The sequence below is a fragment of the Miscanthus floridulus genome, chromosome 1 (genome assembly GCF_019320115.1).
Source record: "Miscanthus floridulus cultivar M001 chromosome 1, ASM1932011v1, whole genome shotgun sequence".
In the NCBI taxonomy this organism is placed as follows: domain Eukaryota; kingdom Viridiplantae; phylum Streptophyta; class Magnoliopsida; order Poales; family Poaceae; genus Miscanthus; species Miscanthus floridulus.
In genome coordinates, this window is record NC_089580.1 from 177,230,467 (window position 1) to 177,258,300 (window position 27,834).

Here is a 27,834-nt window from a genome sequence, read left to right on the forward strand (position 1 = left end):
ATCACACCCCCACGCAATGTCCTGTCGGCTGCACGAAATGAGAACATCACTCTTGCACGACCTCAGCGCCCAGACCTAGAGCAGCTCCGTGAGCTCCAGGCCAAGGTCGAACAAGACCAACTCCTTCTACAGCAGCTTCGGGACTCTCTCGAACAGGAAAAGTGAGGCCACGGCGAAGGCAGGGGAGCCCGACGAAGAGCCCATGATGTGCATCACCGCATCCATGACGACGAAGGGAGCGAGCAACCCCTAGTCTTCAATCGCGCTAGCCAGAATGTCGTGGCTGTGGCAATGCTGGTCCGCGCAATGCCCGAGCCTTCTACCGCGGAGGGGCGGTGGGTCCGCGGTGAGCTCCGCGATCTCCTAGAGACCGCTGCGGTTCAGCAGGCTGAGAGTTCCGCCTCCCGACGGCATGGGGGCGCCTCAAACCTTCTCACAGCACCGCCTCGGCAGGACAGGGAAGCCCCGGCTCGTCCCGAGCCCGACCGAGCGCCAATAGCCCACAGGGTCCCCGTGCTTCTGGACTGCCTCGACAATCGACGTGAGGTGCAGGGAGACCATGAGGTGGTCAGCAGGCGACGATGCCACGACAATGAGGGGCCCGCTCGGGGCTACCACCCACACCGAGGCGGTCGCTATGACAGTGGTGAGGACCGCAGTCCTTCCCCTGAGCCGCCAGGCCCTCGGGTCTTCAGCAGGGCCATCCGCGCTGCTCCTTTCCCCACCCGGTTTCGATAGCCGGCCAATCTCATGAAGTACAGCGGTGAGACCAACCCGGAACTCTAGCTCGCCGATTACCGCCTGGCCTGCCAGCTAGGTGGCACGGACGATGACCTACTCATCATCCGCAATCTCCCTTTGCTCTTGTCGGACTTGGCACGAGCCTGGCTCGAGCATCTCCCCCCCTCGCAAATCCACGACTGGCGTGACTTGGTTAGGATCTTCGTCGGGAACTTCTAGGGCACATACGTGCGCCCTGGGAATTCCTGGGATCTTAAGAGCTGTCGCCAGAAGCCGGACGAGTCTCTTCGAGACTTCATCCGGCGCTTCTCCAAACAGTGCACCGAGCTACCCAGCGTCGGTGACTCAGAGATCGTCCAGGCTTTCCTCTCCGGCACCACTTGTTGGGACTTGGTCTGAGAGTTAGGTCGCAACATCCCGCGCTCTGCTGCCGCGCTCCTCGACATCGCCACCAGCTTCGCCTCAGGTGAAAAGGCTGTCGGAGCCATCTTCCCCGACGCCGACACCAAGGGTAAGCGGAGGGAAGAGGCCCCCGAGGCCTCGGCCTCCCACCTCGCTAAGAAAAAGAAAAAGGGGCGCCTGGGGAAGCAGGAGGTCCTAGAGGCTGATCTGGTCGCGGCCGTAGAGCACAAGAATCCCCAAGGCTCTAAAGGCCCTAGGCCCTTCGACGACATGCTCAAGAAACCCTGCCCTTACCACCAGAGCCTGGTCAGGCACGCTCTCGAGGATTGCACCATGCTGCGGCGCTACTACGCCAGGCTCGGGCTCCCCGACGACGACACCAAGCAGAAGGGCGCCGGCGGTCAGGACGAAGACAAGGACGACGGGTCCCCCGAGGTACGCAACGCTTTCATGATCTTTGGTGGGCCCTTGGCATGCCTTACGGTGCGGCAGCGCAAGAGGGAACGCCAAGAGGTCTTCTCGGTCAAGGTGGCCACCCCCCAGTACCTCGATTGGTCTCGAGAGGCGATCACCTTCGATTGAGATGACCACCCCGACCGTATTCCAAACCCCAGGCAGTACCCACTGGTCGTCGACCCGATCATCGGCAACACCCGACTCTCCAAGGTGTTGATGGACGGAGGCAGCGGCCTCAACATCCTTTACGCCAACACCCTAGAGCTCTTGGAGATCGATCGGTCGAGGCTCCGAGGCAACGTCGCACCCTTCCACGGCATCGTGCCAGGGAAGCGCATGCGACCCCTCAGGCGTATCAACCTTCCTGTCTGCTTCGGCACCCGACCTCCGTCATTATGGCCTCGGTAGATGCAGAAACGCCGATCGCGGACACTGCGGTCTCGGCGGTCATGGGCGTAGGGGCCTCCTTCGCCTCAACCCTAGAGGCCTCGGGAGCCTCAGCAACAAAGGGTACGATGGCCCCATCCGACCATGTAGGGGCCACCTCGGCAACCCCTCCTTAGGCGACCGGTTCCTTTGGGTCGACCCTCGCCGACGCCGCGCCGTGTTGGATGGCGGCTTGCGCCTCCACCACCCAGTGGGCAGAGGAGCTGGGGCTCGCCTTAAGCGCCTTAAGGGGCACCAAGGGGAGGTCATCCGCAGGCCGTTTCCGACTAAAGAAAATTAACCTACAGGGTCAGCGCGAGACCAAAAAAGTGAACGGAAGACACCATAACCTAGCCAAAAATACAATTACTTTGAACGGGGCAGCCCCAGCTTCGCCACAGCAAACCTCATCCACGACGGCGGAGGCGGCGGCGGTGGCGTCGCATCCGTATCCACCGGCGCCGGTCGGTCCTCAGCGGACCCCGACGCCCCTTCAGTCCTCTGTGGGGCCGGTGGTGTCGCCTCCACCGCCACCGGCTCCGCCGCGACCGCCGAGCTTACCAGGCTGACGGCGCGTTTGCCTAACGCCCGTGCCTTGGGCGTGTCGGCCTCAGCCCCAGACGGGGGCACCGCCGGCCCCGGGTCCGCTTCTCCTCCCCTTCCCGGGGGTGCCGGGCTGCTTGCCGACGCCCCGGGCGCCACCTCCACGATGTCAGGAAGGTGGTCTAGGGGGCCTCGCCCTACCTCGCCCTTGTCGTTCCCATCCGAGGCCTCCGTCGACAACGACGTCGACGGGGATTCCTCCAACGGGAGACCATCCTTCCGTTGCTGACGGCGGCGCTTATCCAGCGCCTCGCGCGCAAGGATGTGCTTCGTGCGCTTCGCCGCCTTAGCATCCTTCCGCTTCTTCTGTGCGTTGGCATGAGCGCGGTTGATCGCTCGCTGCCCCGCGTCCTTGGGAATGGGCGGCGGGGAGGAGCGCACGTCCCTCATCCCCTGAAGAAACGACAAACGCTCATAAGGAAACAAGGGATAAAGGGAGATTGAGGAGGTTCAGAGGCTACAGCGACACTCGACTTACCAGCGAAAGGAACCCTCACAACAGTCGCATCACGAAGGGGGTGAGGTTGCCGCCCCTCAACTTCGTGTCTACCGTCTCCCCCACCCGATGATGAATTTCCTCGTCGGAGAGGGCGGAGGAAGACATCCGGGTGCCTTCGACGGGCTCACCCGGCCTCATCTCGAACAGTCGCTGCCGCCGAGCCATCAGCGACAGCACCCTCCGGCGGTGGAAGGCGGCCACGACCACAGCAACGGTGAGGCCATGGCCCCGTAGCCTCGCCAGCCCCTCCAGGAGCGGCTCCAGCTTGGGCTGGTCGACCTTCGGGACACCCCACTTCCATTTCTCTGGGCAACTGCCCACAATCTACCCAGTATAAGGGGGAAGCCCTCTGTCGTCGTTGTGGAGGTAGAACCAACTCGTGTACCATCGGCGGTTGGAGGACGCGAGTTGGGCCAGGATGTAGAGGTGCAGGCGGTCCTGACGCACTTGGAGAGTGCAGCCTCCGGCCCTCGATGCCTTCCTCTTGCCCAACGTGCCCATCGGCTTGGTAGTATGCCCCGCTCGGAATAGGTGGAGCCACAAATCCCAATGGGGAGCGATCCCCAAATACCCCTCGCAGACGGCAACGAATATAGCCGCCTGAGCGATGGAGTTGGGATTAAAATTGTGGAGCTCCACGCCGTAGTAGTGCAGGAGCGCCCGCATGAATCAGTCCACCGGAATGCCGAGGCTGCACTCGTGGAAGGAGACGAAGCTCACGATGTAGCCGTCGCGAGGCCTCGGCTCCAGCTCGCCGTACGGAGCAATCCACTCCGGCCTACTAGGGTCGGTCACCGGGCGGAGGAGTCCACCGTCGACAAGCGACTGGAGCATCTCCTCGGTGACGTCCGACGGATCCCAAGGGTCCGCCTCGACAACGACAACGTTGCCGGCCATGAGTGCGACGGAGGAATCGGGCACGGCGGTGAGTTTTTCTCTCTCCCTCCACGCTCTTTCTTTTTTCTCGCTTTCTCCCTAGGCTCGCTCTTCTCTCCTCTTCTTCCTGGCACCCGCTGCTCTGGCGACGGCTCGACGGAGGTGGCAAGCAAGGTAAGACAAGGAGGGGCAAGACTCTTCGGGTATTTATGCAGGGAGGAGGCGAAACGAACGAGCGATGAAATCGGGGAGGTCTTCCCCGTCCGGCGCGGTTAACCATGAGCCGATTTTGGCGGCCCACGCGCCCACGTCTCCCGCATTAAATGCGAGGACAGTTATGTCCTGTCCATCGTGTCATGCTCGGCCACTACGGCAGCAAGCATCGTTTCGCCTCCCCATGAAACCGCCTCAAAAGACGCGCCACCCGCGGCCGAGCCGATAGGGAAGATATTTCCCGCGGCCTGTTCCTTTCATAGGAAGGAACCGGGCTCTAAGCCTATTACGATCTAGGGGTTCGAAGGCTGGACCCCAAAGGGTTTCAACAGCCGCCCCAGGATAACAGAGTTAGGGGCGACTGCGAGCGAGCCTGTACGGGGCCGAGACCCAAGCGAGCGAAACGCTTGGGACGCCCAAAGTCGTGTCCGAGACCAGCAGGAAAGTATCCAAATGGGATCCCACTGTAGGGAGGCACCGAGCCACCGAGGCCCAACGAACGGCCTCGGCACCCACTAGAGAAATCCTCTGGTACTCTTGGAGTGTGTCTCTAGACCGCTAGCCGTCCCCTAACGAACAGGGTTTGGACCTCCACTCGGACTACCCGATAACAGCTCACCGGAAGTGCCACCGCTCGTGCCCATCGAGGGTAGCGAGGCACATTCCACCCCTCCTTCTGAGCGAAAAGGAAGCGCGAGGGTCGCATAAAAAGTCAAGGGAACCCCTGACGACCTTCTCGCCCTATGCAGAGGCTAGGGGGCTCCTCCTGCAAATATGCCGAGACCCCACGTTCCGGGCTCGCACACAAAGGGGCCTCGGCAAACAAACCCTCACGCGCGAGGGGCGTATAAAAAGTCAGGAGAATTCCCGACGGCCCTCTCACGTAGAGGCTAGGGGCTCTTCCTGCAACCTCGCCGAGACCAGAATGGGCTCGGCAAACTAACCCTCCGTCCGAACAAAAAGGACATGTGAAGATTAGATGGAAGGGCCAGAACACCCAAGACAAAGACAAACAGCCCAAAACCGCGCTAGAGGTTTCGCTACAAACACGATAAAAGGGCGCCGAGCCCGTTACGGTCCAGGGGTTCGAAGGTTGGGCCTCCAAAAGGCTTCGACAGCCGCCCCAGGGCAACAGAGTCAGGGACGACATCGGGACGAGCCTACAAATGGCCCAGGCCTGAGCGAATGGTCGCTCGGGGCGTCCTAAGTCGTGTCCGAGACCGGCGGGGAAGTATCCGAATGGGATCCCACCGTAGGGAGGCACCGAGCCACCGAGGCCCGCGAATGGCCTCGGCACCCACTAGAGAAACCCCCTGGTACTCTTGGAGTGTGTCTCTGGACCACTAGCCATCCCCCAGTGAACGGGGCTTGGGCCTCCACTCGGACTACCCACTAACAGCTCACCGAAAGTGTCCACGCTCGTGCCCATCGAGGGTAGCCTGGCACATTCCACCCCTCCTCCCGAGCGAAAGGAAGCGTGAGGGTCATACCCAAAGTCAGGGGCCCCTGACGAACCTCTCGCCCCGCGCGGAGGCTAGAGGGCTTTTCTTCTGTAGCCTCGCCGAGACCCCCGCAACCCGAACTTGCGCTTGGGGGCTTGGCAAATGCAATAAGAACTACTCGTTCAGACACGGAAATGAAGAAAGCCCCTGGAGGAGTAACTCCACTCTCCCAGGGGCTCGGGGGCTACACCCGGCGGGTGCGCTCGCGCGCACCCACCAGAACCTAAAAAAAAATAAACCCCAATTCTTATGGGGCAGGTATGAACCAAGCCTCGGCAAACCCTCAGGGGGAGTGCACGCACTCCCCCTGAGGCTCGGGGGCTACTGTCGGGTACCTTAGAATGGGGTACCCCAAGCAAAACATCAAAATGGGTTGCTAAAGTCCCATCAAAAAAAAGAAAAAGCTAGAAGGTAAGTCGTGGGCCCCTCACCCGCCACGACCAAGCCCACCGGGTCCTCCCCCTCCTCGCCTCGAGCCTCGAGCCTCGAGTAGGAGGTCTCGGCATCCTGACGCCAACTTCGCTTCGCACGAGCCTCCCCAGGGAAGGCCTCGGTAGGGAACGCCGTCTCCGCCCCGCCCGAGGCTCTCCAAGGAAGGCCTCGGCAGGAAGCGCATTCTCCGTCTTGCGCGAGGCCTCATTCTTCATGTCGCTCGAGGCCGGCTCATCCGCGGTCCATCGCCCCCCGCCTCGGCCGACCCTCCCGACAGCGCGTCATGTCTCATTAATACTTTCAACCACTCCCGCAATCTCAGCCGGACAGCGGCTGAACGTCACAGAATGGCCGACGCGACCCAAAGTCGCATCAGCGCCGTACCGGCTGGGACAAGGCACGGCGGGGGTTATCGGCCACTGTGTCATAGCACTGTGTCCACGATCAGCGCCTGGGACAGGGTATGACGGCTGGGATAGGGCACGGCGGGGGTTACCGGCAACTATGTACCAGCACTATGTCCACGATCAGCGCCTGGGACAGGGTATGATGGGGGTTACCGGCCACTGTGTCCCAGGACTGTGTCCACGACCCGCCGCCCGCCCAAGGCCTCGGCACTGTACACCGGGGCCTCGGCAATCTCGGGGTTCGTGCCTACCGAGACCCCCCCACCGCAGTACAAGCCTCGGCACCGACCAGGCCTCAGCCTCGTGCACAATCTGTCCACCGGGGCTTGCATGTTCGCCGCCACATCCGCTCCGAGACATTCCCGGGGCTCCCACGACGCACAGGACCTGATGGGCAACCACGCCGCTCCAGTACTCCAAGGACGGATCGCTCCTACGACCACGCCGCCACCAGAACGGGCCACAGGGTTTGGACGTGCCACTCCTATTGGCACGACGTCGCATAGTGATACATGTACTGCCCTCGTCCTCCCTTCAACTATAAAAGGAGAGGACTTGGGCCACTTAGAGGAAAAAAAAGACCGGATAACACATACACACGCACACATTCCAGCCGCTTGAGAGCAACGTCTCAGACGGCCCACTCACACCCTGCCAAGACCTGGGACTAGTTCCCTCTCTCCCTTAGCTTGTAACCCCCTACTATGAGCACTTTGGTGCAAGGAATACAAGTTCTATCCCTCAGACTGGACGTAGGGCGCCGATTGCCCGAACCAGTATAAACCTTGTGTCTCTTTGCATCACCATCCAAAATCGGGAGCACGCAGAACAAATTCACTAGTTGGTCGAGGACCCCCGGTCCGAAACACCGACAATTGGATACTTTCTTTGGTAAATACTCCATCCGAAGCTGTGAACTTTTACCCACCAGTTCAATAGCAGATCGAGCGTGAGACAGAAGCAATGGCATCTGCAATTCCATGATTTTTTTAGATGAGAGTATCATCTGATACTTTTTAGACGAGAAGAGTATATTTGGATTCTTTTTTCAGATTAGATACAGTAAGCATGTATGTATTCATGCTCCATAAAAGCATGTACGTATTCATACTCCATAAAAATAATTATGTACTCATACTCCTCATAAAAAATGTTTGTACTCATACTATCATTACACTTGTGCGCTCATACTCCTTTGGTAGGTATACGTATATACTCACTAGTACGTAAGCATACTCTATTGTGAAGAAAAGTATATGCATATACTCTGATTATAAATACATACGTGCTTCTAATAGTGTCGGGTACCATAAAACGGGGTACCCCGAGCGTACACCACGAGGGGCACTTAAATCCCATCAACGACAAAGTTAGAAGGTAAGCCATGGGCTCATCACCAGCCCCGTCCGAGCCCACCCGGCTCTCCGCATCGCCTCAGGCCTCTCATGGGAGGTCTCGGCATCCTAACACAATTTCCGCCTCGCGCGAGGCCTCTCACGGAAGGCCTCGGCAAGGAGCCCAATCTCCGTCTCGCGCAAGGCCTTATTCTCCGTATCGCTCGAGGCCGGCTAGTCCATAGCCCGTTGCCCCCGCCTCGACCGATCTTCCCGACAGCACGTCATGTCCCATTAATGCGTCAACCACTCCCGCAATCTCAGCCGGACGACGGCTCGACATCGTGGAATGGCCGACGGGACATGAGGTCGCATCAGCGCCATACCGGCTAAGACAGGGCATGGTGAGGATTACCGGCCACTATATTCTGACGCTGTGCCCACGATCAGCTCCCGTACTACACTATGCCCCGCGATCCCCGCCTCAAAAACAACACGGCATGGGCAGCCTGACCCGGGTCATCATCGCCTCCGAACCAGCACACCAGACTAATCGCTCTCTCCGGGCCTCGGCACTCTGCACCAGGGTCTCGGCTATCTCGGGATTCATGTCTGCCGAGACCCCCCACCGCGGTGCGGCCTCGGCACCGACCGAGCCTCGGCCTCGCGCATAGTCAATCCACAGCGACCCGCACGCTGACCACCGCACCCGCTCTGAGGCAGCCCTAGAGCTCCCATGACGCACAGGATCGGATGTGACCGGCACGCCGCCCCGGTGCTCCAAGGACGGACCACTCCGACGACTACGCCACCACAGGAACAGGCTACAGGGCTCGGACACGCCGCCTCTGTTTGCATGACGCCGTATAGTTAGCACATGTACCGCCCTTGTCCCCCCTTCAAACTATAAAAGGAAAGGACTTGGGCCATTTTTAGAGGACGGGTTCTCAGGAGGAGAAACACTCTGCAACACGCGCACTTCCTGGCCGCTTGAGAGCAACGTCTCAAGCAGCCAACGTCACCCCCCGTCGAGACCTGGGACTAGCTCCCTCTCTCGCCTAGCTTGTAACCCCCTACTACAAGCACTTCGGTGCAAGGAAAACAAGATCAATCTCCCAGACTGGACGTAGGGCACGAATTGCCCGAACCAGTATAAACCTTGTGTCTCTTTGCATCACCATCCAGAATCGGGAACACGCAGAACAAATTCACTAGTTGGTTGAGGACCCCTCGGTCCAAAACACCGACAGTTGGCACGCCAGGTAGGGGCCTCTACATGTCAGTTTCGTCATCCCGACAAGTTCCAGATGGCAGACCCCGTACGACCATTGCGTCTCGGCACGGTGGTTTGGTTTGAGAGCCTAGAGTTCATGTCTCTAGGGCATGAGTACGACATGGTACTCCTCACACCCCGAGCCCCACCGACCGACGATGAAGTCACGCACCGGCAGCCCAGGCGCAGATGGCGCCCGGGCGGCCGCTCTCGCCGCGCTCGCTAGGCACGACGCGAGCAGGGTCACCCTGATGCCACATGAATCCAGGGCGACACGCCGCTCTCCACCAGAATCCTACGACCAGCTGTTGGCGCAAGGTCCCTGGTTGGGGACCTGTCTAGCCGGAGCCTGGACAAGGGAAAAATGCCGGTGGCGTGCGGCGATGACCCGTCATCAAGCTCCGCTCCACCACTCCCGAAGGAGCCAACTCCGACGGAGTAGAGCCCGGTAACGGCGCCATCCCCATACCCCTTCGGGTTGAGAAATGCTGCCGCCTCCTACGCTCACGCCTACGCTTCCGCTCACGTGGATCCCTCGATACACGGCCAATGCTTTGCCCTCGACTTCGACACCACCGAGTCGACTCACACCCACATCGATTCCCCGAAGGAGGACGAGGCGTGGGTCAGAGCGGACTTCTCCGGACTCTATGACTCTAGAGCCATGCGCCGCTTCTTGGCCGCAAGCGACTACTCCTTCGGCTACTCCGACTCCGACGACGAGGGCACCTATGACCCCACTCGCGAGTGTTTCCACGTCGGGCTCGGGATGCCGAGGGCAGGCGAGGAGGACGAGGGGGCGGGTAGCCGTTCCCCGCTTCGCCTAGGCGTAGGCGCCGCCACACCTCCGCGCATTGTCCTGCCGGCAGCACGGAACGAGAACCTCGCCCTTGCGCGACCTCAACGCTCGAACCTGGAACAGCTCCGTGAGCTCCAGGCCAAGGTCGAACAAGACCGACTCCTTCTACAGCAGCTTTGAGACTCCCTCGAACAGGAACAGCGAGGTCACGGCGATGGCGGAGGAGCCCGATGGAGGGCCCGCTATGTGCATCACCGCATCCACGACGACGAAGGGAGCGAGCAACCCCCAGTCTTCAATCGCGCTAGCTAGAACATCGCGGCTACGGCAATGCTGGTCCACGCGATGCCCGAGCCTTCTACCACGGAGGGGCGGCGGGTCTGAGGCGAGCTCCGAGAGCTCCTAGAGACTGTCATGGTGCAGCAGGCCGAGAGTTCCGCCTCCCAACGGCACGGGGGCACCTCGAACCTGTCCACAGCACCGCCTCGGTAGGATAGGGAAGCCTCGGTTCGTCCCGAGCCTGCTCGAGCACCAATAGCCCACAGGGTCCCCCTACTGCTTGATCGCCTCGGTAATCGACGCGAGGCGCAGGGAGACCATGAGGTGGTTAGTAGGCGACGACGCCACGACAACGAGGGGCCCGCCTGGGGCTACCACCCACACCGAGGTGGCCGTTATGACAGCGAGGAGGACCGTAGTCCTTCTCCTGAACTGCCAGGCCCTTGGGTCTTCAGCAGAGCCATCCGCGCCGCTCATTTCCCAGCCCGGTTTCGGCAACCAGCCAATCTTGCGAAGTATAGCGGCGAGACCAACCCCGAACTCTGGCTTGCCGATTACCGCCTGGCCTACCAGCTAGGTGGCACGGACGATGACCTACTCATCATCCGCAACCTTCCCTTGCTCTTGTCAGACTCGACGCGAGCCTGGCTCGAGCACCTTCCTCACAAATCCACGACTGGCGTGACTTGGTTAGGATCTTCGTCGGGAACTTCCAGGGCACATACGTGCGCCCTAGGAACTCCTAGGATCTTAAGAGCCGTCGCCAGAAAACGGACGAGTCTCTCTGATACTTCATCCAGCGCTTCTCCAAATAGTGCACCGAGTTGCCCAGTGTTGGCGACTCAGAGATCATCCAGGCTTTCCTCTTCGGCACCACCTGCCGGGACTTGGTCCGAGAGTTAGGTCAGAACGTGCCGCGCTCCTTGACATCGCAACCAACTTTGCCTCGGGCGAAGAAGCTATTGGAGCCATCTTCCCCGACAGTGACGCCAAGGGGAAGTGGAGGGACGAGGCCCCCGAGGCCTCAGCCTCCCACCTCCCCAAGAGAAAGAAAAAGGGCCGCCTAGGGAAGCAGGAGGTCCTGGAGGCCGATCTGGTCGCGGCCGCAGAACGTAAGAATCCCCGAGGCCTTAAGGGCCCTAGGCCTTTCGACGACATGCTTAAGAAACCCTGCCCTTACCACCAAGGCCCGGTCAAGCATGCCCTCGAGGATTGCTCCATGCTACGGCGTTACTACACTAGGCTCGGGCTCCCCGACGACAACGCCAAGCAGAAGGGCGCCGGCGACCGGGACGATGACAAGGACGATAGGTTCCCCGAGGTACACAATGCCTTCATGATCTTCGGCGGACCCTCAGCGTGCCTTACGGCACGGCAGCGAAAGAGGGAACACCGAGAAGTCTTCTCGGTCAAGGTGGCCACTCCCCGATACCTCGACTGGTCTTGGGAGGCGATCACCTTTGATCGAGATGACCACCCTGACCATGTTCTGAATCCCGGGCAGTACCCACTAGTTGTCGACCCGATCATCAGCAACACCTGACTCTCCAAGGCGTTGATGGATGGAGGGAGCGGCCTCAATACCCTATACGTCAACACCCTGGAGCTCTTGGAGATCGACCGATCCAGGCTCCGAGGCGACGCCGCACCCTTCCACAGCATCGTGCTAGGGAAACGCACGCGACCCCTTAGGCGCATCGACCTTCCCGTCTGCTTCGGCACCCCCTCCAACTACCGCAAGGAAGTCCTTACCTTTGAGGTAGTCGGTTTCGGGGGAACCTACCACGCCATCCTAGGGCAGCCGTGCTACGCCAAGTTCATGGTAGTCCCCATCTATACCTACCTCAAGCTCGAGATGCCAGGCCCCAGCGGTATCATCATGATTGAGTCCACGTACGAACATGCATACGACTGCGACATCGAGTGCATCGAGTACGCCGAGGCTCTTGCGGAGACCGAGACCCTTATCGCCCACCTCGACCAACTCAGTGGCGAGGCCCCTAACTCCAAGCGTTGCGTAGGGGCGTTCGAGCCCGTAGAGGCCATCAAGCTCATCCCAGTCGACCCCGCCTGCCCCGACGACCGGGCGCTGAGGATCAGCGCCACCCTCGACATCAAATAGGAAGTCGTGCTCGTCGACTTCCTCCGTGCAAAAGCTGACATATTCGCATGGAGTCCCTCGGACATGCCGGGCATACCGAGGGAGGTCGCCGAGCATGCCTTGGACATCTGGGTCGGCTCTAGACTGGTGAGGCAACGCCTGCGCCGCTTCAACGAGGAAAAGCGTAGGGCCATCGGTGAGGAGGTGCAAAAACTCTTGGCGGCTGGGTTCATCAAGGAAGTGTCCCACCCAGAGTGGTTGGCTAACCTTGTGTTAGTTAAGAAGAAAAATGGGAAATGGAGGATGTGTGTAGACTACACCGGTTTGAACAAAGCCTGTCCAAAAGTCCCCTTCCCATTACCCTGAATCGATCAGATCGTTGACTCCACTGCAGGGTGCGAGACCCTATCTTTCCTTGATGCGTATTCTGGTTACCATCAAATCAAGATGAAAGAGTCCGACCAGCTTGCGACTTCTTTCATCACCCCATTCTAAGGCTGGACGAAAAACTCGAAGCTCGTTAGCTCGCTCGGCTCGTGGCTGGCTCGACTCGGCTCGGCTCGACTCGTTATGATAACGAGCCGAGCCGAGCCAAGATTTTAGCTCATTAGCTATAACGAGCCAACTCGAGCCAGCTCGCGAGCCGCTCGTGAGCTAAACGAGCCAAGCTTTTAGGAAAAAAAGTATCAAAACTTGTATTAGTTTTTGTATTACTTCATGTCTTGCACTTTATAATTGACTGGTAACTGGTCTAGACCCCATAAATTGACTGGTAACTGGTCTAGATGCATTTCTTTTATATTATTATTATTCTCAAACTTTAGATAAATGCAAATATTATATTTTGTGTATTTTTTATACCTGGCTCGCGAGCTTAACGAGCCAGCTCGAGCTTTTAACGAGCTGAGCCGAGCTAGCTTTCTGGCTCGTTAGGATAATGAGCCGAGCCAAGCTAGCTCGTTATCTTAACGAGCCAGAATGAGCCGAGCCCAAACGAGCCGAGCCGGCTCGTTATCTAGGGCTACCCCATTCGGCATGTACTGCTACATGACTATGCCTTTCAGCCTTAGAAATGCAGGGGCCACATACCAGCGGTGCATGACCTAGGACTTTGGCGACCACATTGGGCGGATCATCGAGGCCTATGTGGACAACATCGTGGTCAAGACTAGAAAGGCCGGGGATCTCATCGACGACTTAAGGGTAGCCTTCAAATGCCTTAGAGAGAAGGGCATCAAGCTCAATCCCGAGAAGTGTGTTCGGGGTCCCCCGAGGCATGCTCTTGGGATTCATAGTCTCGGAACGCGACATCGAAGCCAACCTAGAGAAGGTCTCGGCCATAACCAGCATGGGACCAATCAGAGACCTCAAGGGAGTACAGAGGGTCATGGGATGTCTTGCGGCCCTAAGCCGCTTCATCTCGCGCCTCGACGAAAAAGGCTTGCCTTTGTACCGACTCCTAAGAAAATCCAAGCGTTTCTCTTGGACCCCCAAGGCCGAAGAAGCCCTCGATAGACTCAAAGCGCTGCTCACAAATCCTCCTATCCTGGTACCCCCAGCTAGGGACGAGGCCCTCTTACTCTACGTCGCCGCAACGATCCAAGTGGTCAGCGCTGCCGTAGTAGTAGAGAGGCAGGAAGAGGGGCATGCTCTACCCACCCAACGACCTGTTTACTTCATCAGCGAGGTGCTCTCTAAGACCAAAACACGCTACCCCCACATCTAGAAGCTAGTCTATGCCGTAGTCCTGGCCCGGCGCAAACTGCATCACTACTTCGAGTCTCACCTAGTGACTGTGGTATCGTCTTTCCCCTTGGGAGAGATAGTTCATAATCGGGAGGCCTCAAGAAGGATAGCCAAGTGGGCCATCGAGCTTATGGGGGAAACCTTGACTTTTGTGCCTCGGAAAGCGATCAAGTCTCAGGTCTTGGCCGATTTCGTGGCTGAGTGGACCGACACCCAATTACCACATGCTCAAATTCAGATAGAGTGCTGGACCATGTACTTCGACGGATCCCTGATGAAGACTAGGGCAGGCGCGGGTCTGCTCTTCATCTCGCCCCTCAGAGTACACATGCGCTACATGGTGTGGCTCCACTTCACCGCCTCCAACAACGTGGCCGAGTACGAGGCCCTCATCAACGGCTTGCAAGTCACCATCGAACTTGGGGCACGACGTCTCGATGTCCGGGGCGACTCACAGCTTGTCGTCGATCAAGTCATGAAGGAGTCAAATTGCCTCGACCCCAAAATGGAGGCTTACTGCAAGTTGGTATGTCGCCTAGAAGACCAGTTCGATGGTCTCGAACTAAACCACGTCGCGCGGAAGTACAACGAGGCCACCGACGAACTGGCAAAGATGGCCTCGGCATGGGCCCCGGTCCCCCCGAACGTCTTTGCCAGGGACCTCCATAAACCTTCCATTGACTACACCTTGGTAACAGAGGAGGGCCCACCTATGGAATCCACGGCGGGGCTCGACGCCCCCTCTACTGCTGAGACCCCCTCGACCGAGCCCGAGGTCATGGAAGTCAACACCGAGCCTCCGCAGACCGGCTAGAACGTGGATTGGCGAATCCCATTCCTCGATTGGCTTGATCGAGGGGAGCTTCCTAGTGATAGGACAGAAGCCCGACGGCTTGTGCGCCGAGCCAAAACTTACGTCCTCTGCAATGATGAGTTGTACAGGTGAAGTCCCTCTAGTGTCCTCCAACGATGCATCACCGCCGAGGCAGGCCGAGCCCTGCTTTGGGACTTGCATGCAGGGGCCTGCGGGCACCATGTGGCGCCTCGGATGCTCGTAGGAAACGCTTTTCGCAAAGGGTTTTACTGGCCGACGACGGTCGCCGATGCCACCAAACTAGTACGCTCCTACGAAGGATGTCAGTACTATGCTCGACAAACACATCTCCCGGCCCTGGCCCTCCAAACCATCCCCATCACTTGGCCATTTGCTATATGGGGGCTTGACATGGTCGGGCCTCTACAGAAGGCGCCTGGGGGCTACACCCACCTCTTGGTAGCAATCGATAAATTTTCCAAGTGGATCGAGGCTCGTCCAATCAATCGAATCAAATCCGAGCAAGCAATGCTGTTCTTCACTGACATTATCCACAGGTTTGGGGTTCCTAACACCATCATCACCGACAACGGGGCACAGTTCACCGGCAAAAAGTTCTTGACGTTTTGCGACGACCACCACATACGTGTGGCCTGGTCGGCCGTAGGACACCCAAGGATCAACGGCCAAGTAGAACGTGCCAACGGCATGATCCTACAAGGCCTCAAGCCAAGAATTTATAACCAGTTGAAGAAGTTTGGCAAGAAATGGCTCGCCGAACTCCCATCGGTCATCTGGAGCCTGAGGAACACTCCAAGCCGAGCCACGGGGTTCACACCTTTCTTCCTGGTCTATGGGGCCGAGGCCATCCTCCCCACTGACTTGAAATATGGTTCCCCAAGGCTACAAGCCTATAACAAACAAAGTAACCGCACCACCCGAGAGGACGCCCTCGACCAACTGGAGGAAGCCCGAGACGTTGCGCTACTACACTCGACTAAATACCAGCAGACCCTATGGCGCTATCAGGCCTGACATGTCCGAGGCCGAGACTTGAAGGTAGGCGACCTGGTGTTGAGGCTAGCACAGAGCAACAAGGGCCGCCACAAGCTGACCCCGCCATGGGAAGGACCGTACATCATCGCCCAAGTGCTGAAGCCCGGGACCTACAAGCTAGCCAACGAGAAGGGCAAAATCTTCACCAACGCTTGGAACATAGAACAACTACGTCGCTTTTATCCTTAAATTTCTAAGCATTGAATATATCGTTTCTCGGAATACAATTAAGAAGCGTTCTTTAGTTGGCCTAATTTTTTCGAGAACCCCCCCCCCCCCCGAGCCCATCGTGGGTCTCGACAATACGATAACACAGTAAGGGAGACTCAGCTCTGCCTCTGCAGAACCAAGCCTCCCTCGAGGGCTAGATGGGGGACTCCCCCTAAGTCTCACGCACCATTCTTCAGTCATTTTTTAAAAAAAAATTCCTACGCCAAACCCTCTAGCACGCTCTGATGAATCGGTTGCGAAAAACCCAAGGACCAAAAGCCCGTCTCAGGGCCAGAAGGCCGGTTGAGTCGCGAGACAGCCTAAGCCTCCGGGCTACGGTGCTCCCTCACCACCTTTCGCCCAGGGGACGGCTTAGGCTCCAAAGAGGTTTTTACAAAGAAATCAGATCGGAGACAACAAGAGGGCAGAGGCTCAGAAATACAAGACAAACGATTAAAGAAACACGAGTACTTCAAAAAGAAAGGCCTCGACGGCCACAAGCGTTACGATACAAAGATAATTCCTACTCTATTTTTACATGGCCCCTTGGGCCCAGGTCAAAGCTCAGGGCCTCTGGCATCTGCAGACAGCAGGGGAGGGACCACCTCCTCTTCAAACAGCATCGCCAGCTCTGTGCCAGGGCCTTCTGCCGCCTCCATCAGCTTCGTGACTGCCGCGTCGGCCTCCTCGTCATCATTAGGCAGGACATAGCCATCACTGATGGCCGGGAGATCAACGCCAATGTAGTGAGAGGAGATGACAGCCAACGTGCGCTTGACACCTATGTGCAGCGCTACTTGGAGCCGCTCGCGCATCTAGCTGCTCAGCGCAATCAAACGGCTCCCAAGGGAGCTGCCTGACTGAACCCCTTCGACCTCCAAGGCCTCGCAGGTGGAAAGGGCGGCATGTTTCAACGCCTCGTGCTCCTCGATCTCGATCTCGAGCACTGTTTGCACCGCGCTGGAAGCCTCGGCCGCCCGGGTGACCTCCGCCTCCAACTCTGCGCCTAAGGAAACAGAGTGAGATTGAGTGCGAAGAAAAAGTGAGCCAAAAAAGGGACGAAAGCCTGCGGAACTCACCCCTCACCTTCTGCTCCCATCGACGGGCCTCGACCCGAGAGGCCTCGGCCTTCTCTCCCTAGCGTTGGGCCTCGGCTACGGAGGCCTCGGCCTTTTCCTTCAGGCGCTGGGCCTCGATCCAAGAAGCCTCGGCAGCCCTAGAGACCTCTCTCCCTAGCTCTGCATCACATCAGGGAGTTAGGAGGCGAACACAAGAAAAACAAGGAAAACGAGGGGGACAGTACTCACCCTCGGCCTTTCCCCTCTAGACCACAGCCTCGGTCGGGGAGGCCTCAACCACCGTAAGGGCCTCGTCCAAGGCGCCTTTCGTCAGCTGGTGCGCACTCTCCTCCACCCCCAACTGCCCAGCGACGGCCTTGCCTGAGGCCGTCGCTTCTTCAGCCCGGGACCTGAAGGCATCCCGATCACCGGCGACGCGGGTAAGCTCCTCCTCCAACTCCTTGACCCGCGCCGTCAAAGGGGCGACCTGCCCCTGGGCCGTGACCACCTCGACCCTCACGTCGGCACAACAAAGCCAAAGGTCCTCCACCTCCACGCTCCGCGCCGCCAGAAGCTCGTTGGCTCCCGTAAGCAGGCCCTTTTGGCGCTGGAGCTGGTCCTAGACGTCCCTCTCCTACCGGAGAAAAACTGACTTCCCAAGGGACTGGGTCTCAAGCTCCTAGGGAAGCAGAACAGGGGTCATTGATTGCAACAAAACTCAGAAAAAGACAACATCGCACGAGAAAAGAAAACGCAAACCTAGGCGACTCCGGGCAGTTAGTCGGCCACCACGGACAGCGCCGTCCGAAGCGACCGCTCCGCCAGCTGGCGGTATTGCTCGAAGGTGTCCTAGCGCCCACCCTCGGCTGTGTCCTCGAGGGCGAACAGGGGCTCCCCCTCAGGGTCATCCCGGCTCCACCACAGTACACGCGGGTGATCCCACCCGCGAGGCTCGGGTCGCACCCGCACGAGGGCCGAGCTTCCCTCGCCCAAGGTCGGAGCCGGCTATTCCACAACGCCGGTCTCCTCGGCGTCGACCACCCCCCGCGCCCGGGAAGTATCGTCAGAGGAGATTGGATAGACCTCCGCCTCCCGGGCGCTCCCTCGTAACAACGGCGGGCCCTGAACCAAGGGCGCCACCAAGGCCTCTGCCGCCTTCATCTCCGCCTCCTGGGCAGACGGCCTCGCCGCCATCACGTCGGCCTCGGTGATCATGGGGGCCCCAGCCTCCGCAGTCATGGCCTCGACGATCTCGGGGGCTCCGGCCTCCACCATCGTGGCCTCGATGGTCGTAGAAACACCGACCCCTGCCGCTGCGGTCTCAGCGGTCTTGGGCGCCCCGGCCTCCGTCGCCTCAGCCTCGGAGGCCCTGGGGGCCTCGGCAACCAAGGGCACACCGGCCCTATCCGACTCATGAGCCTTGCCCTCGCGGGGCGGAAGCACTCCCTCCCCCGCCTGTGTCGGGGTCACCTCGGCAGCCCCTCCTTGGGTGGTCGGCTCCTTCGAGTCAGCCCTCGTCGACGCCACGCCGCGTTGTATAGCGGCTTGCGCCTCCACCACCCAGTGGGAGGAGGAGCCGGGGCTCACCTTGAGCGCCTTAAGGGACGCCAAGGGAAGCTCATCCGCAGGTCGCTTCCGGCTAAGGACAAGACGATCACAGGGTCAGCACAAGACAAAAGAACGAACGGAAGGCACTGTGACCCCACCAAAAATACACCTACTTCGAGCGGGGCAGCAACCGCTTCGCCACGGCGACCCTCATCCACAAAGGCGGCGGTGGCGGCAGAGGCATCGCCTCCGTGTCCACCAGCACCGGTTGGTCCTCAACGGACCTCGGCACCCCCTCGGTCCACTACGGGGGCAGTTGCGTCGCCTCCACCGCCACTTGCTCCACCGTCGCCGCCGAGCCCACCGGGCTGACGGCATGTTTGCCCAACGCCCGCGCCTCGAGCGTGTCAATCTCGGCCCTAGAGCGGGCGATTGCTGACCCCGAGTCTGCTCCCCCTCCTCCCGAGAGTGCCGGGCTGCTTGCCAACGCACCGGGCACCACCTCGTAGACGGCAACAAAGATGGCCGCCTATGCGATGGAGTTGGGGTTGAAGTTGTGGAGCACCCGCATGAATCGATCTACTGGGACGCCGAGGCCGCGCTCGTGAAAGGAGACGAAGCTTACGACGTAGCCATCGTGAGGCCTCGGCTCTGGCTCGCCGTACGGAGTGATCCACTCTGGCCTATTGGGGTCTGTCACCGGACGAAGGAGTCCGCCGTCGACGAGCGACTGAAGTGTCTCCTCGGTGACGTCCGATGGATCCCAGGGGTCCGCCTCGATGACAACGATGTCGCCGGCCATGGATGCGGTGGAGGAATCGAATGCGATGGTGTTTTCTCTCTCTCTCTCTCTCTCGCTCTTTCTCGCTTTCTCCCTAGCTCGCCCTTCTCCCTTCTTCTTCCCGGCACCCGCTGCTCTAGCGACGGCTCGAGGGAGGCAGAGCTAACGTAGGCAAGGTAAGGGGAGGAGGGGCGAGACTCTTTGAGTATTTATACAGGGTGAAGCCAAAATGGTCGGGCGATGAAATCGGGGAAGTTTCCCGTCGATCCGGCGCGGTTAACCACGACCCGATTTCACCGCCCACGCGCCCACTTCTTTCTCATTAATTGCGGGAACAGTTACGTCCCATCCACCACATCACGCTCGGCCACTACGGTAGCAGGCGTTGTTTCGCCTCCCTAGGAAACCGCCTCAAAAGGCGCGCCACCCGTTGCTGAGCTGATGGGGAAGATATTCCCCCCGCAGTATTCCTTTCAGATGAAAGAATCAGGCTCTGAGCCTATTATGGTCTAGGGGTTCGAAGGCTGGGCCCCTAGGGGTTTCGACAGTCGCCCCAAGACAACAGAGTCAGGGACGACCGTGGGCGAGCCTATACGGGGCTGAGGCCCAAGCAAGCGAAACGCTTGGGACGCCCTAAGTCGTGTCCGAGACTGGTAGGGAGGTCTCCGAATGGGATCCCACCGTAGGGAGGCACCGAGCCACCGAGGCCCAGCGAACGACCTCGGCACCCACTAGAGAAACCCTCTGGTACTTTTGGAGTGCGTCTCCGGACCGCTAGCCGTCCCCTAGCGAACGGGGCATGGGCCTCCACTCGGACTCACCCGATAACAGCTCACCGGAAGGGTCAACGCTCGTGCCCACCGAGGGTAGCCTGGCACATTCCACCCCTCCTTCCGAGTGAAAAGGAAGCATGAGGGTCGTACAAAAAAGCCAGGGGAACCCCCGACGGACCTCTTGCCCCGTGCAGAGGCTAGGGGGCTCTTCCTGCAATTTTGCCGAGACCTAGCGACCCTGGTTCGCACTCGTGGGGGCTCGGCAAAACAACCCCTCCTTCCGAGCGAAAAGGAAGTGCGAGGGTCGTATAAAAAGCCAGGGGAGCTCCTAACGGCCCTCTTGCACCGTGCGGAGGCTAGGGAGCCCTTCCTGCAACCTTGCCGAGACCCCGCGACCAAGGCTTGCGCCCAAAGGGGCCTCGGCAAACAAACCCTCACGCGTGAGGGGCGTATAAAAAGCTAGGGGAGCTCCCGACGGCCCTCTCGCTCCGTGCAGAGGCTAGGGGGCTCTTCCTACAACCTTGTCGAGACCCAGCGGCTCCGGCCCGCACCCGAACGGGCTCGGCAAACAACCCCTCCGTCCGAACGAAAAGGATATGTGAGGGTCGAACAAAAAAGCTAGGGGACCCCTGACCGCCCTCTCGCTTCGGGCGGAGGCTTGGGGGCTCCTCCAGCACCCAAGACAAAGACAAGCAACCTAAGCCCACGCTAGAAGCTTCGTTACAAATACGATAAAGGGCAACGAGCCCGTTACGGTCTAGGGGTTCGAAGGCTGGGCCCCATGAGGTTTCGACAGCCGCCCTAGGGCAGCAGAGTCAGGGACGACTATAGGCGAGCCCATGAATGGCCGAGGCCCGAGGAAACGATCGCTCGGGGTGCCCTAAGTCGTGTCCGAGATCGACAGGGAGGTCTCCGAATGGGATCCCACCGTAGGGAGGCACCGAGCCACCGAGGCCCAGCGAACGGCCTCAGCACCCACTAGAGAAACCCTCTGGTACTCTTGGAGTGTGTCTCTGGACCGCTAGCCATCCCCTAGCGAACGGGGCACGGGCCTCCACTCGGACTTACCCGATAACAGCTCATCGAAAGTGCCAACGCTCATACCCACCGAGGGTAGCCTGGCACATTCCACCCCTCCTTCCGAGCGAAAAGGAAGCGTGAGGGTCGTATAAAAAGCCAGGGGAACCCCTGACGGACCTCTTGCTCCGTGCGGAGGCTAGGGGGCTCTTCCTACGACCTTGCCGAGACCCCCGCGACCCGAACTCGCACTTGTGGGCTCAGCAAATACGATAAAAACTCCTCACACGAACATGAAAACGAAAAAAGCCCCCTGGAGGAGTAACTCCACTCCTCCAGGGCCTCGAGGGCTACACCCGGCGGGTGCGCTCGCGCGCACCCACCGAAACCTCAAGAAGCAAGACACATTCCCTACGGGGGCGACTGCAAGCCAAGTCTCGAAAAACCCTCAGGGAGAGTGCACTCACTCCCCCTGAGGCTCGGAGGCTACTGTCGGGTACCATAAAACGGGGTACCCCGAGCGTACACCACGAGGGGCACTTAAATCACATCAACGACAAAGTTAGAAGGTAAGCCATGGGCTCATCACTAGCCCCGTCCGAGCCCACTTGGCTCTCCGCATCGCCTCAGGCCTCTCACGGGAGGTCTCGGCGTCCTGACGCAATTTCCGCCTCGCGCGAGGCCTCTCACGGAAGGCCTCGGCAAGGAGCCCAATCTCCGTCTCGCGCAAGGCCTTATTCTCCGTATCGCTCGAGGCCGGCTAGTCCATAGCCCGTCGCCCCCGCCTCGACCGGTCTTTCCGACAGCACGTCATGTCCCATTAATGCGTCAACCACTCCCGCAATCTCAGCCGAACGACGGCTCGACACCGCGGAATGGCCGACGGGACATGAGGTCGCATCAGCGCCATACCGGCTAAGACAGGGCATGGCGAGGATTACCGGCCACTATATTCTGACGTTGTGCCCACGATCAGCGCCCGCACTACACTGTGCCCCGCGATCCCCGCCTCGAAAACAACACGGCATGGGCAGCCTGGCCTAGGTCATCACCGCCTCCGAACCAGCACACCAGACCAATCGCTCTCTCCGAGCCTCGGCACTCTGCACCAGGGTCTCGGCTATCTCGGGATTCGTGTCTGCCGAGACCCCCCACCGCGGTGCAGCCTCGGCACCGACCGAGCCTCGGCCTCGCGCATAGTCAATCCACAGCGACCCGCACGCTGACCACCGCACCCGCTCCGAGGCAGCCCTGGAGCTCCCATGACGCACAGGATCGGATGTGACCGGCACGCCGCCCCGGTGCTCCAAGGACGGACCACTCCGACGACTACGCCGCCACAGAAACAGGCTACAGGGCTCGGACACGCCGCCTCTGTTCGCACGACGCCGTATAGTTAGCACATGTACCGCCCTTGTCCCCCCCTTCAAACCATAAAAGGAAAAGACTTGGGCCATTTTTAGAGGACGGGTTCTCAAGAGGAGAAACACTCTGCAACACGCGCACTTCCTGGCCGCTTAAGAGCAACGTCTCAAGCAGCCAACGTCACCCCCCGCCGAGACCTAGGACTAGCTCCCTCTCTCGCCTAGCTTGTAACCCCCTACTACAAGCACTTCGGTGCAAGAAATACAAGATCAATCTCCCAGACTGGACGTAGGGCACGAATTGCCCGAACCAGTATAAACCTTGTGTCTCTTTGCATCACCATCCGGAATCGAAAACATGCAGAACAAATTCACTGGTTGGTTGAAGACCTCTCGGTCCAAAACACCAACAAATAGTATGAATACATAGTCTAATTAATCTAGTGATACGTGACTGTATGCATGCATACTAATTAATTTAGTATGCCTATATACTCACTGTTAGTTTGGATGGATCTACTAATTTTTAGTTGGTTGTTACGATAAAAAAGCTAACCACCGGGAGTCGGTGAGGCAACGACAGAGAAAAGCTAATTTATTAATAATTAATTAAATCACTTAACAAACCAGCGGATCTGTTTCTATCCACACTGACCCGCTAATACACAGGGAGTAACTACTCCCGGGAGTATAAAAAACGCAACATATATATATATATATATATATATATATATATATATATATATATATATATATATATATAGAGAGAGAGAGAGAGAGAGAACTACTACCCTGTAACTGGCTATAAAATAACTTATTTTGTAGTCACCTTGAGTTACGATAATTACTATGTTAATTTAAGAGATTATAGTAACTCCATACTAAGTGGTTTATTATAACGTTATGGTAAATATATCCATGTGTTATAGTAACCCAACAATCGTAAATATGTATTGACATTATCGTAAATTAGTATATAAAATTATCGTAAATGGAGGTGGCTACGAAAATAAGTTATTCCGTAGCCACCTTCATTTATGATAATTTTATATACTAATTTACGATAATATCAATACATAATTACGATAATTGGGTTAACACATGGGGATATTTACCATAACGTTATAGTAAACCACTTAGTAAAGAGTTACTATAATCTCATAAATTAGCATAATAATTATCGTAACTCAACGTGACTATAGAATAAGTTATTTTTTTAGCCAGCTACAGGGTAGCAGTTCTATATATAGTCATGCAACCTACTAGTGAGTACTGTCAGTATAGGCGACTGATCATATATACTCAAATTTAACAGAATTTTACATGGTCAGCACTCACCAGAACTTTGATGTTTAGTAACAAAAAAGGAGAAGAGACCTTTTCAGCGTTGCTAAACATGGACGCTTAATGGTTTCTCATATGGTGAATTAAAAATAGATGAGCGTTTACACGGGGGTATAGAGTAAAGTATATGCAGACACACATGCTAAGCATCTAGACGTACACGTTGGACTGCCTATAAGCATTTTGCTAGAATATGCGTGATCACTGGAGGAAGAGATGATCAAGTGGCTTGGAACGGAAACATAAGTAGATCATTGTAGCCGTAAATCTAGTGTTTGTTAAATATGACATGTATCTTGTTGTCTTCCAGAAGATGTAGCTGCTCTATGGTTCCTATGTGTTTCAGCAGCAGCAGCTAACTGTGGCCGTGGCAAATCTACTGCAAAAAAAAGAATGCAAATTGGTGTTTGTCAGTCTGAAAATAGGCACAGTTTAGATGAGCATGAAGCAATACATATGACTTTGGCCATGGCAAACCTATTGCAAACAAAAACTTACGAATCGTAGTTATTGGGAGAACACGTAGCAATTCAATGTTGTAGTGGGGAAAATGCGATGCAATAAGCAAACTGGTAGTTAGTATCGCGAAGCTGAAAAAATTCATGATTTACCTGGAGATAAAATGAGTCGTTGTCTGACAATTCGCTGAAATGGAAGATGTTTCGAAATGGAGCTTCTTAACTGAGAAGTTGGTATAGATGAATTAGTATTTGTCGATTGCTCATTGGTGGGTTCCCTGTACCACGGACCATAAGCAACGCAGGTTTTTATTTTATATAATAAAAATGTATAGAGCAATGGTCTGCCAAAGACGGATGTATAATCACTGGTGTCTGAACCCAACCAAATCAAGATGAACCATGACAATGATCCAATTCGTTTCAACTGAAATGGCAATGATTACCGTGCGTCAACTGTTAAGTATTCCAGAGAGCAATAGCAATATAAAGATTTGGTACTAAACTGGAGTAAATAATTATGTGGAGCAGGATAAACTGACGGAATAGTTCATTGAGAAAGCTTCAGGAGAAATTGCAAGGAAGACTAAAGAACTATGGACATAAATAATAATAGGTATAAGGTAAGCAGACTCACCGCATCAGTGTCGAGAGAAATTGCAGGCAGAAAGGCTAAACTAAAAGAGCTCTGGACATTTATGCATAAGCCATCTTTTAGGAAGGTAGAAGTATTTGGTCATGGCAAATGAGTATATCTTCGCAACTTCCTGACGATAGGGAGTGATTACTCCTATGGAAGATTCATGAGCATGCCTGCATATGAGCACTAACTTCAATCCCGTTGAACCATGATGGACTGGTGCCCTCTACTCATTGCTCCTTGTTTGGTACTGCTACCCCGCATGGCTGAAATACTGAAGAGTGACAGAAGAAAATCCTCCCGCATGGCTGAAATACTCAAAAGTGACAGAAGAAAATCGAGAAGATGAACTTATAAATATGTTCAGCCATACCTAAGATCAATTAGGAAATTAATAAGTAGACAAATTTACACATCTTGTGCCATTTGTTCCAATATGATTTCAAATTAAACATATGAACTGAGAGACAGTAAGATGATCAAAATTTGCCGAAAGAAATTAAACTCTTTAATATTAGATATAGATTAGAGGTGAACTTTTTTTATTAACAATTAATTGTAAATAAGTATCAGTAAAAGATGAAATCAAACGTTGGAGGATTCCAGTAATAATTAACATCATCTAATTGCCGAATTATAACAGCAAGAACAATCAAATTCAAAGTTGGATGCTTAATTTGACGTACCTTGTGTATGGCTTCCGTGCTGCAGCAGGATCGTTGTTGTCGCCCATCCTAGGCGCTATGGTGACCGGTGACTGGTGACTGGTGAGATGAAGCAGACGGCCAGGAAGGAGGCCGGACGGACTCAAGGCGGACGGCCAGACGGGAACCAAATCGCCGAGTGCGTCGGCCACCTTCCGGTTGGACACGTGGGCTTCCGTCGTGACGCGGAGCCGGTCAGGAGGCGGAGCCGTGGAAGGGATGGGCCGCCGCGCCGGGTACTGACTGCGCTGCTGCGTCTGCGCGCAACTGGAGGCGCTGCCGCTGTGGGGGAGAGGGAGAGGCGCCGCTAGGGCTTGCCCGCGACGCCGTGGCGGGGTCGTCGGTGTCGGGTCGGTCGGCGGCTTCGGGCGGGGGCGGCACGGCGATGGCAGGTCGCCGTCGATGCCGGTGGTGGCCGGATCCGTCTCCACCGCTCCTCTGGCAGGCCACCGCCGGCGCTGTGGGCGAAGGGCACCGCGCCCTCCACGACAGTTGTGGGGGAGAGGTAGAGGGAGGGACGCTCGGCCTTGGGAGCCGCCGCCGCTGTGGGGAAGAGGGAGGAGTGCCCCTGTGGGGGAGAGGGAGGGGCGGCGCTTTCGGTGGAGGGAGAGAGGCGAGGGGCGCCGCGCTCGGGCCTGCGAGAAGGTTCGGGAGAGAGCGAGGGTAGCGACGTGGACGGCAGCCGATGCCCGGGTCCCGATCCGACGGTGCTGGTTGGATAACTGTCCTGGCAACAGTGGTCTGAGTTAGGAACTGTTGATCTACAGTACTTTGTGAGAGGGGGCTTGGTATACCGGTTTAGGAGTGTTAGGATTAGGATTAGGATTAGGATAGATATCTGCGTGCCGCCTTGCTGCCGTGGCAAAAAAAAAAAAAGGGACATGCTCCCGAGAGGAATTGATACGGTCACGGCCTGCTGTACCAGTGCCGAAATACGCCAGCGTACCAGCACAAAACACGCTAAACTTCCCACGTTTCGGGACGTTTCGTTTTCTTTTCAGAGGCTGGCATCTGTGCTGTGAGGGGAAAGAAAAACGTTTCGCTCAAGCAAGATATATGAATGTAGCCGACCCAAATCGCGGCACTTGTTTATCCGAGATGGTGGTAAGGTAAAATTTGTGAACAGTGTTATTACCACTACGTCGAATGAAGAAATGATTAAAATAAAAATTATAGATCTCGATCAGTTCTATGACTTTATGTTCATGACTTTTTCAGCTAAAATTATTTAATATTTCAAAATAGCGTTTGAACTTGTTATTTTTTGAAATTCAAATTTTAAATTGATAAACACAGTCACATAAAAAAATGACAAAAATAATAGCGGTAAGAACATAATAAATTGATAGAGCATGATTTTAGAAAAAAAAATTAGAAAAAAATCATCAAATTTGAAGTGAGTATGAGGGAGAAAGACTAGTTACAGGTTTTAGCCAAAGATTAAAAGAAATCAGAGTTCTTCAACAATTTAAAAATTAAATTTCTAACAACATTTTGAAACAATAAATATGTCGGGTACCTTAGAACGGGGTACCCCGAGCGAACATCAAAGGGGTCGCTAAAGTCCCATCAAAAATAAAGCTAGAAGGTAAGCCGTGGGCCCTTCACCTGCCACGTCCGAGCCCACCAGGCCCTCCGCCTCGCCTCGAGCCTCACGCAGGAGGTCTCGGCGTCCTGACGCAATCTCCGCCTCGCGCGAGGCTCTCCACGGGAGGCCTCGGCAGGGAACACGATCTCCGCCTCGCGCGAGGCTCTCAACGGAAGGCCTCGGCAGGGGGTGCATTCTCCGTATCGCGCGAGGCCTCTCGAGGAAGGCCTCGGCAAGGAGTCCGATCTCCGTCTCGTGCGAGGCCTCATTCTCCGTGTCGTTCGAGGCCGGTTCGTCCGCAGCCCGTCGCCCCCCGCCTTGACCGACCCTCCCGACAGCGCGTCATGTCCCATTAATACTTCAACCACTCCCGCAATCTCAGCCGGACAA

General features: G+C 56.8%; 1 protein-coding gene and 1 long non-coding RNA gene across 3 annotated transcripts; both read right to left on the minus strand.

The window, feature by feature from the left end:
* Positions 1 to 17,492: 17,492 nt before the first annotated feature.
* On the minus strand, positions 17,493 to 19,019 carry LOC136467524 (uncharacterized). Its single transcript, XM_066466254.1, has 3 exons — positions 18,949 to 19,019; positions 18,356 to 18,866; positions 17,493 to 17,846 (listed from the first exon to the last, which is right to left on the minus strand). Exons 1-3 carry the CDS (start codon positions 19,017 to 19,019, stop codon positions 17,493 to 17,495), a joined length of 936 nt encoding a protein of 311 aa, XP_066322351.1.
* Positions 19,020 to 24,109: 5,090 nt separating this feature from the next.
* Positions 24,110 to 26,610, minus strand: LOC136503417 (uncharacterized). 2 transcript variants are annotated; one of them, XR_010770757.1, is made up of 4 exons: positions 25,839 to 26,608; positions 25,150 to 25,460; positions 24,666 to 24,939; positions 24,110 to 24,433 (listed from the first exon to the last, which is right to left on the minus strand). It is a non-coding gene; the product is annotated as an uncharacterized lncRNA (long non-coding RNA). The 2 variants fall into 2 exon arrangements; XR_010770756.1 differs by having other exon boundaries at positions 24,666 to 25,460; positions 25,839 to 26,610.
* Positions 26,611 to 27,834: the final 1,224 nt, after the last annotated feature.

Bases quoted from the DNA above. Each gene is read 5' to 3' on its own strand.
- LOC136467524 (XM_066466254.1), bottom strand. From the start codon at position 19,019: ATGCCTCTGCCGCCACCGCCGCCTTTGTGGATGAGGGTCGCCGTGGCG. The intron at 18,867-18,948 runs GTAGGTGTATTT...TCTTGTCCTTAG, and splicing joins CGGTTGCTGCCCCGCTCGAA to CCGGAAGCGACCTGCGGATG. The intron at 17,847-18,355 runs GTTCAGGGCCCG...AGGGACGTCTAG, and splicing joins AGGCCTTGGTGGCGCCCTTG to GACCAGCTCCAGCGCCAAAA.